Genomic DNA, 14,320 nt, shown 5'->3' with positions numbered 1-14,320 from the left:
TGCAAATTGCTTTAGCTATGTCAGATGATTATATATTAATGGGCTTGAGGATGTTGTATGATGAAGAACATATTGCTTATGATGTTGAGTCCTGCAGTGGACTTTGAGTGTGTGTTGATTTGTCATTGCTTTTGGGATAAAGGTCCAAATCTGTTATTGATTATTGTCCACAGTTATTCTCCAATGTAAAAGCCCTAACGTTGGCGCATGCAATAGCCACATTATGAGATGACATCTTGTTTCCTGTGCCCCCTCAACCCCTGCACAAGTAATTACCAAATTCACACTGTGCCTCAGGCTTTGAGTTCCAGGCAATAATTGTAATTCTGAATTAGATTTAACAAAAAGGCCTTGACACATTGTTAGACATTGTTAGCATGGAAAAATTAACAGCTGTAACTGGTTTTGTGTTCGTGATGCAGAAGAGTCAACCTTGGTCAGTGTGTTTGCCCTCATGTCTCCCCCAAGGCTGGATGAGCTCGCTGGAGCAAACAAAACAATAAAAGGAACTTATGGGGTGTTTTAAGGGTCTGCCTGTTCTTCTGCATCTCACTGAAAGCTTATTGTCCCCTTTGAACATAAGATAATAAAAACAGAACAGCCTAAATGTAAAGATAAACAACCTTCAGTGAGGCAAGGTAGTTGGAGTGTTTATATTTGAACATGTCGATGGAACGCTTCCACAAATCTAAACCACTGTTAATTTGAAGCATTTGCATTTTTCTTGATAAGCTTTTTTTCTTGACACATTACTTTCTGCTTATTCTACATTTCAGAGGTAATTAATGTACTTTTTTACTCTACTACATTTATTCAACAGCTATAGTTACTGGTTAATTTACAAATTGAGATTTCAAATGTATGAGCTTATAAATTATTAAGCATTGTTATAGATTAAACCACCCAGCAGTATATAAAATAGTCCAAATTAGCTCTACTTCATCCAACTACAACAGTAAAGTGCTATTTACACATTCTTGCAGCAGCAGTAATATTCAAATAATCTTATATCCAACAGTCACATTGGCCATTTTTCTACATTTACTACTTTTGATACTGACAGTACACTTTGCTAAAATAACTCAATTTACTCATAAATAGAAACATTTTTAATGCAGGACTTGTGCTTGTAGTGGAGTATTTTTACTGTGTGGTATTGCTAGTTTTACTTCAGTAAAAGATCTGAAAATGTCCTCCAATCCTGCTGTAAGTTCACACAAACAGAAATTCATGCAATAGAGAGTGAACTCGCTAAAACCGTCATGTAAAGGCCTATTTAATTGCACATGATGTTTACACTAGAGTCACTTGCACACCTTCTGGCTATTGTTTTCTTGTGTCTGATTGGAGGGTCAAATGCACAGGTCTCTCATTCAATAAAGGGCCAATCAAGGTCTCCACAACAGATGGCACTATGGGGGGAATATGCCATATCCTGTCTTCAGTTCATTAAAGGATTAGGCTGAAGAACTTTTATGTTTCTTGCTGCCAAGAAATCTCCAAACCAAAAATTATACTAAAAAATATTGTCTGTGTAGCCAAATCCTGATATGGCTTATTTGTCTGTGCCATAGAGCTCCACTATTAAAAACGCATCAGTAAGACACACTGGGTTAAATGCAGAGGATGAATCTCGCTACATGTAGGTGCATGTGACAAATAAAGTACCTTTAAAAATCTTCATTTCAAGTGCACTACTTATGGGACACAGAAAACCAGGGTCTCAACTTTAAATCTTTAAAGGCATTGCGTGAGTGTGTGGCTCAAAAGCCCCTGTTTAAAAAGCCTAAACTCTTAAGCTCAATTGAAGAGAAGACGTGAGGGCTTTCAGTCTGTTTCCAGTTGAGTCATTCACACTTTCTCACATATGAGCTGTCTAACAGGACGGCCAGCTGGCTTTTGGCTCATGCAGAGAATTGCGAGCTAAGCTGTGAGAGGGGTTGGTGAACAGCGTCTGAGGTGCTCTCCATCATTATATGTGACAGCTACACTGTGATGTATGATTGGCTGAATTCAACAGATGGGGTAATTCATCACACACTGAAATGTAGATTTAGGAGTCATAATGCTTTGATGCTTCAGCAAACTCGACTGCATAACATCAAATAATAATCGATGCTGAATAATAAGCTGAGCATCAGCTAATATTATAATGTTAAAAGACTTAGGGTTCAGTGCGTTATCAACGCTTTAGGACTACGTTTTTTTTATAATTTTAAATGGTTTATAACATCTCCTTTATAACATCTCCTATATTACATCTTGGTTAGTCCTCATCTTTCACATATATAGATTCTTAAATCAAGTGTGCATGTGTGCTTTTATGCATTCATGGTTGAAGGAGTGAAAAATGCAAGGGGAACTTTGAAATGTGTTTTTAAAGGTAAACAAATGAATTTTAATTTTTTTTTTTTGAAGGGCTCAGCCACCAAATGGCTCTTTTGAGATGGGATTGCTGTTGCAATCTCACATATTTCCTCACAGCCAGGGTCTGATGTCGGGCAGAAAATTGAAGCCAGTCAGGTTTAATGCTGACACAAGAAACCTCATCTGCTTCTGAGTGAAGCATATTGAGGAGAGGAGAGCACAGATTCAGTGTTTACTTTGTGTATCTGAAAAGCAATTGAGAAACACTTAATATGCTAATTAGTCAGACTAGACCACTTGATTTGTTTTAAAAATGTGTATTTTAGGGCGTGTTCCTTATTAAAAGTTTTACATGCATGCCATCCAATAAAGCGTGTAAGCACATTTATGGACTGCTGTGTTAGCTCTTGACTTCACATTAAACTTCAAATACACTGACGCCTTTGTTTTTTCTGTGTTTCCCAGACAAAAGAGGATGGTGACATCTGCCTGTGAAAAGCTGCTGTAACACTCAAAGCTATCACTCAGAGGAAATGGCAAACACCCCTATTTTCTATTCATAGCAGTTATCAGAGAGACAGTCTTTATGTTCAAAGTTCCTGTCTGTTTCATTTTTATTATGCAAGACAGCGCAGGAGAACGATCTTAAAGGAGCATTAAGTAATTTGGCTAGTGGTTGTCACAGGTGCTACTTCCGTCCACATCAGTCCTCTTAAGGGACTCTGGAGTTGGGTTTTAGCTTGAGACACCACCCATCGGGCAAACATACCTGTCTGTAAACCCTAACATCCCCATAATGCATCAGCTAGATGGATCTGGTATGCAACTAAATAAATGTAATCTAAATAAGTCATTCTTTCATTTGCTCTTTGCTAATTAAAATTCTAATTAAAAGTCAAATTAAAGCTGCACCAATCACAACTTTTATATTAGTATTGCATTGAATGAAGAGCGTTGCTCACAGTGACAAACCCACAGAGAATAGTCACCTGAGTCTGCATTTTTAGCATCTTTCAGCTCTTTGTTTTTGGCTTTTATGGGCCAATACCTAAATGTTTGGTTCACTCACACCTCTCTCATTCACCTCATTTGCAGAAGCAGTAAGCAGCAGTGAAACAACCAATAAACTCACAGTATACTAACAACAGCTGACAGACAAAGTTTGTGACTAGCTAGTGAGGAAAGTGGAGCGGGTACAGTATTTCCCTCAGAAGAGTGTTCAACAACTTTATAACATTATGCCAGTGTTTAGAGCTTGTCCTGTGGCCAGTGTGAGACTTTTACAGCTGTTACTTCTATAGTGGATGTGTGCATCTCTGGGCCAGATGGCATCACACATGAACATCACAAAAAAGTTAATTTCTTCTGTAATTTAAGTCAAAAAGTTTATCTCAATATTAGAATAAAGACTGCATAATACAGAAATATCAACCGTCTAAGGTTAATTTATGCACTCAGTACTTGGTCGGGGCTCCTTTTGCACAAATTACTTCATCAGTGCGGTGTTGCATGGAGGCAATCAGCATGTGGCACTGCTGAAGTGTTATGGAAGCCCAGGTTGCTTTGATAGCAGGCTTCAGCTCGTCTGTATTGTGGGGTCTGGTGTCTCTCACTTTCCTCTTGAAAATACCTCTTGGTTCAGGCCAGGTGAGTTGGCTGGCTAATCAAGCACAGTAATACTATGGTCAGCAAACCAAGCAGTTTGTAGTTGTTTTGGCTCTGTGGGCAGGTTCCAAGTCCTGCTGGAAAAGGAATCCAGCATCTTCTTAAAGCTTGTCAGCAGATGGAGGCATGAAGTGCTCTAAAATCTCCTGGTAAACGGCTGCATTGACTCTGGACATGATTAAACACAGTGGATCAACACCAGCAGGTGACACGGCACCTGAAATCATCACAGACTGTGGAAACTTCAATCTGAGACCTTGATTTCCACATGAAATGCATAACTTACTTAAAAAGGAATTTGGTCCACTGCACAGTTCTCCAGTTCCATTTCTCAGCCCAGGTAAGACGCTTATGACGTTGCCTCAAGAGTGTGACACTTGTAGTTCATTTCCTGTACTCGTCTGTGCCTGATGGCTCTTGATGATCTGACTCCACCATCAGTCCACTCTTTCTGAAGCTCCCCCAAGTTCTTGAGTCACGAACCCCCGGTCGTGATCCTGGTCTTCTTGCTGGTATACGTGTGAATGTAGTTTTTGAGTTCTTTTCCCATTTTGTGTTGTGTCTGCTCTGTGCTTGGTGTGTTTTGGTTTTGCGTCTGTCTCTGTGTTTCAGCTCTCTCCCTCATGCTCTGAGGCTGCTGGTGGGCATGGTCGCCAGTGCTCCTGTTCCACATCCTGCAATCTACTCACCTATAAAAGCCAGACCAGCCTTCCAGTCCCTGCCGGATCATTGTACCACTCATTACGAGCACACGCCAGCCAAACCAGCACTGAACTTTTTAAATCTTGTCTGTTTTTTTGAGATATTGAGAGTAACTTGTATTTCCCTGTCTTGACCGCAGAATACCAGCCTGGACCCCAGACTCGGATCATTCACCAGCACCACAAGACCCCGAGCACTGGAACCCGGACCACAAAACCTCTGACCAACCAGAACGTCATCCACCTAGCCTTCATCTCTTTGCATTTGTCTTGAATAAATACTCCTTAAATCTGAGCTAAACTCTGGTCTGTGTTTGAGTCCTGGCACCCGGTCCTGCCAGAACCGGCTTTGCTTGACAATCCTCTCAATGCTGCGGTCATCCCTGTTACTTGTGCACCTTTTCCTACCACACTTTAACCTTCCAGTTAACTTTCCATGAATATACTTTGATCCAGCACTCTGTGAGCAGCCAGCACTTTCAGCAATGACCTTCTGTGGCTTACCACAGAAGTGGAGGGGGTCAATGAGTGTCTTCTGGACAGCTGTCAAGTCAGAAGTCTTATCCATGATTGTGGTTGTATGAACTGAACCAGACTTGGATTAAAGACTCTTCTCAGGTTGATGTTTCTGTATTCTACCTTTACTCTTTATTCTATATTGTCATCAAGATTAAAACAGAAAAAAATGAAATATTTCACTTTATATGTAATGAATCTAGAATATATAAAAGTTTCACTTTTTGAATTGAATTACAGGGGGGGAAAAAATTACTTTTTCACAATATTAAATTTTTCTGAGATGAACCTGTACACTAAAATCACAGCATAGCCTAGTATTGTTCCTGAAGCAGTTGAAGTCTTTTATCCTCCATCTAGTGGTCATCAGTGGAACAGCTTCAAAGGGGGTGCACAGCATTGTAAAGACTGACTTACTTTCTATTACAGATGCAATTGCTAAGACACATTTCTTGAAACCTTCACCCAAAGATCAAAGAAAACTATAAATGAAAAGCACATTACACTCAAAAATATCGTGCAACTGCAAAATCAAAGTCAATACAGTAAGAGACTTCATCCGCATCACATACAACCTTGTCCCTTGCCAAGCAAAGGTGGAAAACCCTCTAAAGTGCTGGACGCAGCCTGACTGTAACAACACTCCACACCTGTCTCGCTACAGGCCAATTCCATTGCCTGTAAGTACGTTGTAAATGAGCTTTGGTCATAGACCTTCCACACCAGACAGAGAAAAATTACTTTATTGGATTGAAGTAAGGGCTGAATGACTGAAGGTAAACATTTATGGTGGTTGCTGGTTGATGTTGAACCACTTGCTCAGCGGGACACCACAGCGAAAGCTGACATTGTCCCATAGACAGGATGCACTGCCAGCTGATGATCCTGCTGCTCACGCTCAAACACAAAATCCCGTAGACCACCCAGATAAAGTAAGACAGTGTTCAATGTTATATGGCCCCAAGGTTGAATGACAGTAGATAACCTGTCCCTTGCTTATAGTTTGATCAAAGTGTGACATTGCCAGGGACTTGACCACATATTGGTTTGATCACATCATTAGAAACAAGTGTGCAGAATTATGAGTTGCTGTGTGTAAAAGATGACAGCTGTGTTGTAGTTGTGTTTAACTTTTGCTACATGTACTTACCATTTTGCAACACAAGTGCATCACAGTGCAAAATGTGTTTTAGTGAGTGAGAATGTATTTAGAGTTTTGCAAAAAGAGTGGATGAGATTTGCAAAAAGTGTCTTAACTACCTGAACCTGTTTAAGGTTTTGCCAAAAGAGTGACTGATTCAACAAATGGATTTAGGACATTAAGCGTTTGGTTCAGAGAATGGGGTTTAGTGTAGAGTTGTAGTACTCGAGACCGGTCTTAAGACCACTTTTTGATGGTCTTGGTCTCGTCTGGACTCGACCACATTTGGACTCAGTCTTGTCTCTGTCTTGGACATTGAGGACTCTGGATTTTATTTCAAGACCAGCCAAGACCATAACTTTGGGAATATCAATAAATTGCTTTTGCATTGTATGATTTATTTGTTAACATCCTAAATTTGATTGGATGTAAAACGTATTGCTTCAAATGCAACCAATAACCCTTAATAAAAATGTGTTGTTCCCGTTAACGACTCCCATACCCGCAATGGTAAGCATGGAAAAAGAGTGTTGGATAAAGATACTTACCTTCATTTCAGCTCTTACTTTTTGTATGTGAGTGTTTTAATGGGAATGTGGATCTTTCAGATCAATTTGAGAAGTACCTATGATCTCAATCCACATTTTATTGTGTGTCATGTAATGTGGGGAACTGGTCTTGGTCTTGACTTGGTCTCAGCTCCTAAAAGGCTTGGTCTTGAACTCTGGGCTGCGTTCGAAAAGTCTTTTTGCTTAGGAAGGTTCCTAACTGAGTGAAGTGAACGGGTATTTCAGTGGCAGCCATGATTGGATAAGAGCTCTTCGAATTCTCTAAAAGCTTAGGAAAGGTGCCTCAATGCTTCCTTTCATATCTCCTTTAGCACAGGGTACACCGGACCAGCCTTTATGAATGGAAAGGAGAGAATGCCATCCCACAATTCCTTGGGCAGCAACATTTAAAGCAGCTCACGTTCTCAAACTCAAATAATATCAACCACATTTAGCAAGATCCTTGCAATACAGACGCACATTATGATACTTTAATAAGACTCACAATTACCTTCTTTCTTTTGGTTTGTTTTCTTTCAGCTTTTTTGTAATCTAATACTGTTTCAACACCGTTTTATGTTTCGGGTTGTTGAAATAAATAAATAAATAAATAAATCACCAACCCTGATGGATAAAACAACATGGTGATAAAAGAGGTTGATCACCATGTAAGTTACCGTTGCCTTTTCTCTCTTATGCCATAACTTGCTAATTTGCATATGGGTTATCTTAAACTGTCAACAATAACTGAGACCCATGCGAGCTGTCTTGTAACATGATCAAAGTGAGGATAATGTTGCAGCCTGTAGCCTCACGTTATGTACTGCAGCCTTCAGCAAATTAATACTTTAGTCACAGATGCTGACACTCTTGCCTTAATAAAGGCAAAGATCAAGCTGGATAACCTCTACAGTAGGCATTTCCCACACACTGATTTATTTGTGGCGGCCTGCCACATTATCAACGCTGATTTTCAATTGATTTTGTTACTATTTAAAATGGGTAAAATCGTATTTGATGACAGAGCTCCGCGCAGTGCATATATTCTCTCAGCACCTCCTCTCACCGGGTCTCGGTTTGGGCGTTCTTGACTACAACACTAGTTTAGTGTTTTAGCAGTCGTGAAAAACTGTAATTGTGTGAAATGCCTTTAAAAACATAAGTTTGACCAAGTGCTACAGGGCGACCAAACTCTTTTTCAAACTGTTCCAAACCCTCTGGTGACACCTTCATCTTGATTTCAAGCCAGAAAAGAAATGCACCACCTTCAATTTTCAGGAATTGCTCTCTCAGTCCTGACCTATCAAACAAAGTGCAGGCTGGAGAGTTTTTGAAAGCCATAAAATCTCAGCACCTGGCAAAGTTATCGGTGAGTCACTGCAATCGATCACAAGCCCTGTTAAACCACTGTTTGTTTTCTGACTCCTGAGAACCTGAAGGGTTAATGTGCAGCCAAACACAATTTATTTATCCCAGTGAAGAAGGTGCTGTCCTTACTAAACCTACAAATCTGTAAAAGAGCATTGGGAGAACAGCACAGTTAATCTGATTCATCTTTCCTTGACCTTATGAAGAAAACTACATTAATGAAGAATTTATTTGCAAAGATTTAGCACAATTTTAAAAAAATATAATGTTTTGGCTGATGGAGCAGTTTGGTTAATACTTGTGACAGAGCATGAACCTACCTGCTTATTCTCTTAAATCACGCAATTGAACAGACGGCGATACTGTGTTCTTTCGTTTTTTGGGGGATGTAAATCTCTTGTGGCTGCAAACAGCAGTTGGAACAACAGCAGATGGACTCGTAACACGTTACTAATGGCTTTTGTCTGCACACACTCAGCCACAGCAGAAAAGTAGGAGGAAAACAACAAGAGTTTGTTGTGGGGGATTCATTTTGACCTCAGTCCTGCCCACAGGGGCTCAGGGGAATATTAGATTATGAGGCAGCCAGACTCAACATCAAACTTGTTGTGCTGAAAGGTCACTAACACCCTAAAACAAGCATGGCCCCTGTCCATCGTAAGGACAGAACCCACTCTTTTTTTGACCCCATCATGGCATCCTCATTGATTACAAACTCACAGTGCTGAGTGTTATGTTTTTTTTGACGTAAAAACGAGTCAGCTAAAATACTGGAAATCCTAGTTGAATATTAATTGATTGTGTTACTTTATATTTGTTTCGAGAATTTTGTTCTTATTGTACCAAGGCCAACAGACTGGATTTTTAGTTTTTATGAATGAGTAAAAGACTAAACCAGTCCTTAAAAATACCCTGGTACTGAGCAAAGGCTGAGCTTAAGCCACAGATCATAAGGAGCTATGATTTCAAAGGACAGTAATTGGCATAAAGGACCCTCAGACATTTACACTTCAATGTAACCCAGCCTTCCCATTGTTGTTTTTTTATTAATTTGTTTTTCTATATAAGCATTTCATCTCGCCTATGATGAACCGGTCTGTTGCTTTTCGTCAAGAAAGAGTCAACTCTAAATTGGCCAGTGACATCATGTCACCCCAAAGTCCCATGACAGAGACAGATACTTACCAATCTGCTCGTGATTGTTCAGTTTTTCATATTACGACACTGTTTACACCGAGCCTGCACAACACAGTGACACCAGATGGATCGGCTCTCACAGGTTTTGCATAAACGGAGATTTTCTCTTTCAGCTGAAAAATAAACTGAGTTGGGTTTAATTGATGTGTTGAATTTTAATTTGATGAAAGGTAATTCATAGACACTTACAGAAACCACTGTAATTGGCTGTTTGGGGGCTGCTAGATTTGTCAATGACTTAAAAAAGCAAAGGAAAAGTCATACATCACCGGATAAAGACTAATCCCCTGTATTTTGTATTTAAAGCTTTTTAGAGTACATGGCCCCTGCCTCTCTAATTGTCTTTCCATCAGAAAATATAAATGGCAACAACACTGCACTGCATGGCCTATAAAGGGGCTCCACAACATACACCAACATCACACCAAAGGTTCACCTTACACTTCTTCATCTTTTATTTTTGCACGACAGCAGACAACTTAAGCAGAGGAAAGATGTGTACTGCACTTTGCAAAATATAAATCCAAAAACAGCAACAACAACAAAAAAAAATTAAAATAAGACTAAACAGAGGTAGTTTCTGGAAAAATAAATGCAACATAAATGCATTTGTTCTTTAATACTCAACCATTTATGGCCACTGTGGAAACAATGACCCCTTTTGCACATTGTATAAATAATTTAGCTTATAGTCTGGAGCATCAGCCCTTCTCAGTGCCATCTCAACTCTTTAAGGTCCAGTCAGAGATCAGAACAAAGACTGTCGTGATTTAGTCTGCTATTGTGCTTTTGCCATTTGTCTGCTGAGTTATGAATTAGCAAGATGACACTTTGGTGGCAGGAATACACACTCAAAGCATCCAGGTACTCAAAGAACACAGCTAAATTCCACCCTTACTGCTTTAGAGTCTGTTTACAGCAGAGACGCTCAAAACAAACAGCAACATCATGGCAAGCAGACAAAAAGATTTTAAATATATGTTTAATTTTTATCCTCAGAGTCAATATTTTCCTACCCAAAGAGGCTGCAAGATAATCTTTTATATTTTCTGTCAAATAACTGCCCTTTTCTTGTAAAATACTAGATAGTTTTGCCCTTCAGGCTTCTAAAAATGATTTGAATTGAATGATCTGAGAAAGGAAAGTCACTGTGGTTAAACTGCTATTGACTCACAGACATATTAAACATATGAAGAAGGGTCTCGTGTAAACGGAGATTCATTTTCATTGGAAACAAGCAAAAAAGACAGGAAACAACTGCTGTAAGCGCGATTGCAGGATCATCAACCATGGTGAACTGATGCCCCCGAGACCCCAGAACTCCGGGGGCCTGAGGGGCTCCAGGCTTACTGTGGGTTAACTAGTTTGTCCTAAGTGAATTGGGAACATTTTTATACCTATGCAGAACTAAAGCACAACACTGACATGATAAGGGCCTTAAGACGGGTTCTGCATTGTCACCTCATCTTTAAGGAATATTTTGACTTTTTGGGGAATTCGCTTATTCACTTGCTTGCTGAGAGTTAAAGGAGAAGGTCGATACCACTCATGTCTCTACGGTAACTATGTACCCGGCAGTTGGTTAGCTTAGCATAAAAACGGGAAGCCAGTTGGACTGGTTCTGTTTGAAAGGTAACAAAATCTGCCTACAGCTCACTAATTAACACTCTATTATTTTGTTTGTTTAATCTGTACAAAATCTGAAGAGTAAAAACTGAAATTCACATTTTCACAGGACCAGTAACTTCATAGAGTCTCCACCGGTTGCTAATATTAAGTAGAGGTGCTATGAAGCAGATTTGACCTTTATGTAGATTTGAGCTAGCTGTTTCACTCTGTTTTCAGTCGTTATGCTAAGCTAAACTAACCAGCTGCTTGCCCAAGCTATTCATCGTCCATGCACAATGGTGCTATCGATCTTCTCATAGCTCACGGCAAGAAAGAGAATCAGCATTTTCCCTGTAAATTGTAAACCTTTCAGCTAAGGCACTGTCTTGAAAAGGACATCAACAAACACACTCTCAGAGGCTCAACTACAAAATTCTTCTTCCATTGGCAACCTTTCATCTTCTATTTTGAATGTCTTCCAGCTGCCAAATGACTGAGCAACCTTTCTCTTGTACCCCTGTATGCTCTCTGACTATTAAATGTATCATTACTATGCTATTGTCATTGCCAGCATGGGCCTCTAGCCTTACTTGTTTACATGTTGGTTTTTTATTTTAATTTATCAACCTTCTTGCCTCTCTCTCTCTCTCTCTTTCTCATATATATATATATAACCTATTACATGTGTCTTGTACATGTATTTATATATTGTACTATTGTTTTTAGATTTAGGTATAATTTTCCATTTTACTTAATACTAGTATGGAGGGATGGGGGTGGGGGGACAATGGGGTTGAACTGTTTAAGGCTTGTTTATAAGATAGAAAGGGCCTTTATACTTTATTGTGAATTTCTACTGTAATAATAACGTTAAAAAAAGAAATCAAGTTTTAAAATCGTCATAATGTCAGTTTTGTGCTTATGTATGTTGCATATTTCCAAATGAATATGTTAAATCACCACACAGCAAACCTGTGGCCCAGTAGAATTATAGCACAAAAAGCATAGACACATTGCACAGAGAGTGGGAGGAACAGAAGTAGGTAGCAGATAAATCCTGCCATGTGTCTTTTGTGGATGTATAAAGAGCTTGATCAATGATGATACACTAATAAGCATTACAGCACACTTCAGTAAGAATCAAAGAACGGTGGCACTCACTAATCAGATTAGTACAGCCTGTAAGAAGCCTGTGAATGGTGTGAATGGTGTCAACTGCCATGACTGACTTACAACAGGACAATGAGACGTAACAGTGAATAAAGAGTGGCAGTAATAGACAAAACAGGCTTCCTCAATTCCAAATTTGATATTTCCTTTTCAGATTGTCATGGTGGTGCAGCAGTTCTGCCTCAGATCTAAAAAGACTTTTTCCATGACTTGCAGAGGATCTTCTGGAAGGCGCGCCGGAAGTCCCGGTTGAAGATGGTGTAGATGGCAGGGTTGAGGGAGCTGTTGCAGTAGCCAATCCAGAAGAAGAATTTAAAGAGCGGGTCAGGGATCCTACAGGAGTCCCTGCACACGCCGTACAGGCTGTAGCTAAAGAAAAAGGGGAACCAGCACACAACAAACACCCCCCATAACCACAGCCAGGACAAATGTAAACCTCTTTTCTCTAGCTTGAGAGACTTTTTTCCTGGCAAAGGAGCCTCTGCGACGTTTCCTCCTGGAGGCAAAGAGGTCCATTGACTTGTTACTGACTCTGGAGATTCGAGTGGATTGTTTGGAAGGGGATCTTTTCTTTTGGCTGGCCCTCTTCACTCTCGGGGAGTCCTGGCCCTGAGCTTTGTGCCCTTTGCCCTCTGAGGAGGAGCTCTCCTCCATGTCAGCATCCTCAGTCTGTGGCCCGATGGTGACGGTGCGTTGGCTGGGCGTAGGCGGACACTGACAGTGGCCGTTCTCTCTCTCGCCATGGAAATGGGAGGTGGCTTTGCTCAGTCCATTCTCAGTTTGTGTAACACCATCTGGCCTGGGGGTTTTCCCCGACATGGTTCTGGTTCTGGTTTTGGCCACCTGGTATATTCGGATATACACCAGGATCATGATTAAGCACGGAGCGAAGAAGGACGCGGTGCTGGAGGAGAGGATGTACCAAGTGTCATCATTCAGCTCGCACTGAGGCTGAGAGCTGATATCGTTGTTGCTGTCTATAGATATGAGAGGTGGAGATGAGATGAAGGCAGATATAAGCCACACAATTAAGATGATGCACTTGATGCGTTTGGGAGTCCGCTTCAGATTGTACTCTACAGCCTGCGTAACAGACCAGTACCGGTCCAGGCTTATTGCGCACAGGTGAACAATAGATGAAGTGCAGAACAAAACATCCAAAGCCAGATAAATACCGCACCAAACTTTTCCAAAATACCAGTAGCCCATAAGTTCATTCGCCAGAGAAAACGGCATCACCAAAGTGGCGACAAGGATGTCCGCGGTGGCCAGAGACACCAGAAAAAGGTTCTGGGGGGCTTTCAGCGCCCTGCTCGTCAACACCGCAATAACCACCAGAATATTCCCAACAACTGTAAAGAGAATGAGAAAGCTTACGAGAGCAGCGATGCCGGCTATCGCTGCTAAAGAATATCCACTGTCCAGGCTCCAGGAGGAATTCAGATGGATCACCGTGAACGCGTCCATCCCGCTGGCGTTAAACGAATCCATCCCGGCTGTGTGCGCGTTAGATATATCCTGGACCGGCTGAATGTCGGCATGAATTCACGTTCAGTCTTCTAAAGACTGAATAGTCCATCAAAGGCACGCAGCTCCTCGGCAGACTGACACATTTGACTACATGGATGCGCGCGCTTGAAACGATTCCCACTTATCGGAGTCTTTGGTTATTTGCAGCCTGTTGTTCATGCGTATCATAATAACTTACTTAAATAAAAAAAAGAATCTCCGGTGCACCCTGTCAGGGGTGGAGTGCAGTCCAACCGCAGCTCTCCCTCCTTCAGCATGGTGCGCTCTAATGATACCCCATGTGTTGTTCTCACAAAACTCACCCCACGCTGCCCCGCCCCCGGCACAGAGGGTTATTGTCATAGTGTTGGAATATGATAAGGCTAGAGACATTTTTTTCTAGGAATACAAATTATTATTTTAGTATTATTAAACTATAGCAAAGCTGATTATTTTTTCTAATTGACTCAAGGTGAGGGAGAAGCCTGAGAAATAATGTGTTTTTAGTTTCTTGCCCGGTTTTCTCTCTT

At 40.7% G+C, this 14,320-nt stretch overlaps 1 protein-coding gene across 1 annotated transcript; it reads right to left on the bottom strand.

The window, feature by feature from the left end:
* Positions 1-11,849: 11,849 nt before the first annotated feature.
* LOC119911751 (alpha-2 adrenergic receptor-like) lies at positions 11,850-14,074 on the bottom strand. The gene is given in 2 exon segments (XM_038730655.1): positions 11,850-12,688; positions 12,690-14,074. Coding segments are annotated over 2 exon segments (1,302 nt in total). The 5' UTR covers positions 13,773-14,074; the 3' UTR covers positions 11,850-12,469.
* Positions 14,075-14,320: the final 246 nt, after the last annotated feature.

This window comes from Micropterus salmoides, unplaced genomic scaffold (genome assembly GCF_014851395.1).
Source record: "Micropterus salmoides isolate LMB-PRFRI ecotype aquatic unplaced genomic scaffold, ASM1485139v1 Ms_hic_scaffold_2, whole genome shotgun sequence".
NCBI classification, from domain to species: domain Eukaryota; kingdom Metazoa; phylum Chordata; class Actinopteri; order Centrarchiformes; family Centrarchidae; genus Micropterus; species Micropterus salmoides.
Note: the sequence above shows the minus strand (reverse complement) of the source record. Positions and strands in the feature narration are given on the sequence as shown.